Consider the following 6,433-nt stretch of genomic DNA (forward strand, 5'->3'; position numbering starts at 1 on the left):
TATCTAGATATGTATATATATGTATATCTATATAGATGTGTGTGTGTGTATATATATGATATATATATGTATATATATATATACATTATATATATAAATATGTATATATATATATATATATATATATATATATATATATATATGAAGTAAGCAAAGTAAGCAAAGTAGTCCACTTGGAAAAAGAAACTAACGAAGCAGAGCGCTTTCGTATAGTACATCTTCAGTGCAACAAGTACATAGTGATAGGAATACTTAGACAATATATACATGATACAAAGGAACAAGGACAGTTTAAATAAGCGTAGCGACCAATTACCCCCTGGAGAGCGGAAGGTCATTGTCAATTATCTTACGATGATCGGGCGACATCAGGTCACAGTCGCCAAGGGTCACTGTTTCTACTAATTATATAGGGCGACATTAAGTCAATTCGTTGGATTACATTTTACCTGATATTATTTTACTAATTTCTTGACAAATGAAATTATCAAGTTTGTACAAGCCTTTATGTAGGTTGGTATTTTGATTACTGGTGGTATGAATCAAACTGCACTCTATTAAATTTCTTGCTATTATGTTGTTGGTATAATAGATTGCCTGGGCATTACCCCAATCAACTGGATGATTATTTAATTCAATATGCTTGAATATACCACTAGAATGATTGCCATCCCTAACATTTTTCTTGTGTTGTTCAATTCTAATGTTTAAGGGTTTGGCAGTTTGACCTATGTAAAATTGATTACACATTTTGCAAGGAATTTTATAAATGCATCCTTTTTAATTTCAATACTATTGTTGATAAGTTTATGTTTTACTGTACTATCATGTTTAAAAACTACCTTTACGTTAAATCTTTTTAATAATTCTGTGATACTTAACAAATTTTCTTGAAATGGTAAAATCAAAACATTATGATAATTGAAAAGGAGTTAAAAATGATTTCCTTGCAAAATTGTAAGCAATATCAAGGAATTGCTTAGGGTATTTTAATTCTAGCCCAATGTTAAAAACATTTCTGATTTCTTCATCAATAAATTCAGGACTACAAATACGAAAAGCTCTTAAATACATTGAGACAAATACTGTACGTTTAATATTATTTGGATGAGAAGAATAATAATGAATATATGAACTTACATTGGTTGGTTTACGATATACTTTAAATTTAAGGCTATTGTCATGACGTAGGATAGTGCAATCTAAGAAAGGTAAGGTACAATTTTTCTCAATTTCTAAAGTAAATTTAATAGAATCAACAAGGGTATTCAACTTAGTTAAAAAATTATGGACATTTTTTTTTTCTTCTGGCCAAAGACATAAAATGTCATCAATATACCTAAGCCAAGGGATGTTAGGGGGGAAGATTGTGCGTAATATTTTAGTTTAAAAAAAATTCCATGTATAAATTACTTAAAACTGGGGATGAAGGGTTTCCCATACTCATGCCGAATTTTTGGGAATAGAAATTACCATTGACAATGACCTTCCGCTCTCCAGGGGGTAATTGGTCGCTACGCTTATTCAAACTGTCCTTGTTCCTTTGTATCATGTATATATTGTCTATGTATTCCTATCACTATGCACTTGTTGCACTGAAGATGTAATATACGAAAGCGCTCTGCTTCGTTAGTTTCTTTTTCCAAGTGGTCTACTTTGCATAAGTGAGCACACGTACCCGTGTTCTTATTAGCATATATATATATGTATATATATATATATATATATATATCTATATATATATATATATATATATATATATGTATATATATATATATATATATGACATCCATAATAGAATAATCTATTATCTAACGATTGAAGAATTGTTGGCCAATTTGGCACGACGTGATCATTAAGTAGGGCCGTTTCCAACTCTTTGGAAAGCTGACTTTGAGAAAGTTCTGAGAAAGGGAATCAACTGATTACGGGAAATCAATTCTTGCTCGGTATGAGGCCTGATGGTGATTATTCTTTTTTAGGGATGAAAGGGGTATGAAAGAGTTCTGAAGTGCTACTTCTACTACATTATAGACCTTTCTATTAAGATTAACTCCCACAAATGGTCCAAGGAACTAACTTTACTAGATGTAATTCATCTTTCAAAAAATCTCTGATGACGCAAGGCTTATTACTGTTTTAGGTGATACACCGTTTTACATTCTTTAAAGTGAAATCGATATGCCTGGCTGGGACGACAGTGGACATAAGGTTTGTAGTAACTACAACGAGGAGGGACTTCAATCCAATTAGCCATATGGACGAATAGGGTCACGCTAGGGCTTAGTACACAGAGTGGGCGTTCCTCCTCCAGCCATTACGGGTATATAAACTCACGACCAAGTCACAACAAGCAAAGTGAAGCAGGAGCCAGCTGAAGGAGATCGGTTCTGAAAAGAAGCATTGTGACTCGAAGTTGGAAAACATAACAAAACCTTCAAAATGGTTGTTCAATTCAAGGTTTTCAAGAAGGCTTCTCCCAACAGTAAATTAACCATCTACTTGGGACGCCGCGACTTTGTCGACCATGTCTCCTCTGTCGACCCAGTGGGTAAGGAAAAAAAATCACTTTACTTTTCTTTTACTGAAATGATCTACATGACTTCTACATTCGATATTTTGATGTAAGGAAGTCTAAAAGCTAAGTTTAGTTTGCGTAAAAATTCGTGAGTCAAATTGATGATGCTCCTTTGGATCTGTTGCAGACGGAGTGCTTACGCTGGACCCGAACTACCTGCAAGGGAGGAAGGTGTACGGACAGTTGGTTTGCAGTTTCCGATACGGCCGCGAGGAAGATGAGGTCATGGGACTTAGTTTCCAGAAGGATTTGTATCTCAATTCAAAGGTGATCTACCCACCCAAGGACGACGACCCCGTCTCGAAGTTGCAGGAACGCCTCATCAAGAAACTGGGACCAAACGCCCACCCCTTCACCTTCCAGATGCCACCTAATGCCCCGCCCTCCGTAACCATCCAACCAGGAAATGAAGACGAGGGGAAACCTTGCGGAGTTGAATACTACATCAAGCTCTACGCCGGCGACAATGCGGAGGACCGAAGCCACAAGAGGTAAATATGAACAGTTTCCTCCCATGACAAATAACTCAATCCAGGCACTACACGAAGGCCCCCTACCTTCCTAACACCTATCATATTCCGTCTAGGTTATCTGTCTTGCTCAAATAAAGAAATAGACAAGCAGGAGCATTTTCCACTCATGTCAGATGAGCTTGTAAACAAATCCTAAACACTGCTCTTCTACCTTCCTGACACCTGTTTCATTAATTCCAGGTCCACTATTTTGCTGAACATCCGCCGAATCCAGTACGCACCCAGTCGCCAAGGTCAGAAGCCGTGTACCATTGTCCGCAAAGATTTCATGCTTAGCCCAGGAGAACTTGAACTCGAAGCATCGCTCGACAGGCAGCTGTACTACCACGGAGATAAGATTGCTATCACCATATGCGTTCGCAACCACAGCAACAAGACCGTCAAGAAGATCAAGGCTGCCGTCCAGCAGAGCACTGACATATGTCTGTTCTCTGGTGGACAGTACCGGTGCACCATTGCCAGCGTGGAAACACAGTAAGCGTCCTGTTTTTTTTTTCTAATTCAATTCTAGGGCACTTTCACCAAGAGGGACGAATGAGTACATGGGTTAGGATATCGTTGAAAAGAACACGTGATGATAATCCGCGGCCAGAAATGCCTACCAACATAGCATGACAAACCCCGATGCGCCCAAGCATAACCACTTGTGTATAATGTACGATCATGATACTGAACGCTGTCTCTAATCTAAATGATGTCAATTCAAGATAAAAAAAAAAACTGTCGAGTTTTATGAACTAGGTTTTTGAAAGAACAGCCATCATCTAATAGAAACGTATATATCAGTATCCCCGTCACTTGATTAATCTTGATATTTCTTCCTTGACTGTAGTAATATTTCTTACCTCTTTTCATCTTGATCTACAGCTTATATGCCCCATCTTACCTCTAAATGTGATTCCTCCCGACACTCTGATGACGTGATCCTGTCGGTCTTCTCCTTATGCCTCTTCCTTGTGCTTTACAGAGAGGGTTGTCCTATTAGTCCTGGATCCGCGCTGCAGAAGATGCTCTACTTGACACCGTCAATCGAATCCAACAAGGATCGCCGAGGAGTCGCACTTGATGGGCACCTTAAGAATATTCACACCAATCTGGCGTCTTCTACTCTGTAAGATTTCTGTCTGTTCTTCTCCTCACCCTCCACTTCTTTACCTTGTTCTTTGCCAGTGCTGTTCTACTCAATCTTCCTCCCGATATCTCCTCTTCTTCTCTAATAAAACAATTTTATACCTTTCTTGTCTACTCTCAAATAACACACTAATTCTACAAGTACATCATTTATATGTGATAGGAAATTAACTGGTTCCGCTTTCATTTTGCCTAACTTTTTCAAATATTCTCAAGCCTATTGTTTTTTTTATTATTGTGTCCAAATTATTGATAGTGTCTCAGTGTCATTTCTTATCTAACGGGACGATTTAACTTTGTTCCAGATTGTCAAACCCCGACAACCGTGACATGTTCGGAATGATCATCTCTTACACGGTCAAAGTCAAACTCTATCTTGGAGCCATCGGAGGAGAAGTTTCAGCTGAACTGCCCTTGGTTCTCATGCACCCTAAAGTAAGTTTCACCTTATACATCCTCATATAAAGATTTTTATATACAGTAACAAATATTCATGCATGCTTAGGTCTTTAAACCATAGATCTAGGGATTCAAATCACAACTATCTGACAACACTTGTTTATGTACCTGAATCTGATCGGGTGTGACCTTAACTTGTTGTGCATTATTTCTTTTCCCATAGCCTGATTTGCGCAGAATGATGCGTAGTGACTCCCAAGCTCAAGTCGAGGCTTTCCGTTCTGAGAGCATGGCCGCTTCCACCGACCTCGACGGCTAAACGAACGAACATTCTCTATGACAATGCACCTGGTGCCCACGGATATGGTAACACCCAGACCATGGATATCACCCCTTCACCTAATGGTCCGGAAAAAGACTTCTACCCTTTTTCTGTCTCCTGATCACCAGGTCATTGCCACATTGCCTTCTCCTTCTTCTTCTTCTTCTTCTTCTTCTTCTTCTTCTTCTTCTTCTTCTTCTTCTTCTTCTTCTTCTTCTTCTTCTTCTTCTTCTTCTTCTTCTTCTTCTTCAACTACACCCGGAACCCACAGTTTATCAAGGGAAAAGGAATTATTGTTGCTGCTACTTTGATGACTCAAGAGTTCCTTTTCTCATTGTTTTTTTCTTTATTAGTTTGTTGGCGTCACGTGCACCGAATCCTTGAGTCGCGCGACGATCATCGGATCATGGCCAATTTCGGTCAACGATAACATCAACCGGTGATTGAGTGATACGGTCATTACAGGAAAGCGCATTTTTTGTTTCTTTGTGTGACAACGCGTTGTGATGATTTTAGTATAAAAAGTGCATTAGTGCCATGTGTAAGCCCTTGTGGACTTTTGAATTTTCAAGGGGAGGTGGAAAGGGTTTCTCCTTCCCTCCGGATGAAAGGACCAATGTGGCAGAATGCCAGTAAAGTGAACAAGCACACGCATTGTGAAGCGATTCATTCAGTGCTACTGGAAACAGTGAAACAGAGAAAAGCCAAGAAGCAAATGAGATCTTCAAAGATGTAAAGAAAAGAAAAGAAAAGAAAAGAAAAGAAAAAATACGATTAGAATCTTAAACGTTAATGTCACTGGAACTTTGTTATGCAGTAACATGCTCCTTATACTAATATGATTTCAGTGATTTCCTTTTTCCGTAGAACAACTCTTCAATCAGAAGAAAAACCAAATGAGTTTGTTATGTAATTCAGTGATATTTGTCAAGTATTTGGTTAGGTCAACTACACATCCGAAATTCTAAACAAAATTAATAAAATAAAGGAATTTTAAATTATGTTATTTTGTTTCTTTTAATCTTTGGATACTGACAGAAATAGCTCTGATCTAAATTGTTACACATCTATGATCTCTTTTCCCAGTGTTTCCTCAAATGCTGACTACAGTATAAAGTTCCTCTCTATTTCTATATTATAAAATGTATTCCTGTTAATTTTACTTTTGTCTCTTTTAACTTCAGTTCCTTCTTGTGTTTGTTGTTCTTTCTGTTTAATATCAGCTGAAGTTACTTCTAGCTCGAATTGCTGTAGGTGGTCAGGTACGGGACTCTTAGAGGATCAGGACAACACTAATAGGTCACAGTAGAATCAAGGCAGTACAAGATGTCTTCGAGGAGAAAAATTATAACTTAGGAAGCCATCCTAAGGAAAGCCAGGATCGACAAAACGAAAGGGACGCTGACACACGTGCGAGCGCGCGCGCACGCACACACACACACACACACACACACACACACACACACACAC

The 6,433-nt window shown here is 38.2% G+C and overlaps 1 protein-coding gene across 1 annotated transcript; it reads left to right on the forward strand.

Moving 5' to 3' along the window:
• The first annotated feature begins 2,369 nt into the window (after positions 1-2,369).
• Positions 2,370-5,965, forward strand: LOC143037217 (arrestin homolog). The gene is made up of 6 exons (XM_076205337.1): positions 2,370-2,551; positions 2,706-3,069; positions 3,292-3,585; positions 4,079-4,222; positions 4,548-4,677; positions 4,865-5,965. Exons 1-6 carry the CDS (start codon positions 2,443-2,445, stop codon positions 4,958-4,960), a joined length of 1,137 nt encoding a protein of 378 aa, XP_076061452.1. The 5' UTR covers positions 2,370-2,442; the 3' UTR covers positions 4,961-5,965.
• The last annotated feature ends 468 nt before the right edge of the window (positions 5,966-6,433 follow it).

The sequence above is a fragment of the Oratosquilla oratoria genome, chromosome 22, assembly GCF_046742065.1.
Source record: "Oratosquilla oratoria isolate Oo_2021 chromosome 22, ASM4674206v1, whole genome shotgun sequence".
NCBI lineage: Eukaryota > Metazoa > Arthropoda > Malacostraca > Stomatopoda > Squillidae > Oratosquilla > Oratosquilla oratoria.

Excerpts from the sequence above, each read along its gene's own strand:
- LOC143037217 (XM_076205337.1), top strand. The coding sequence starts at position 2,443 with ATGGTTGTTCAATTCAAGGTTTTCAAGAAGGCTTCTCCCAACAGTAAA. Across the intron at positions 3,586-4,078 it reads ATTGCCAGCGTGGAAACACA|AGAGGGTTGTCCTATTAGTC; the intron begins GTAAGCGTCCTG and ends TGTGCTTTACAG. Across the intron at positions 4,678-4,864 it reads TGGTTCTCATGCACCCTAAA|CCTGATTTGCGCAGAATGAT; the intron begins GTAAGTTTCACC and ends CTTTTCCCATAG.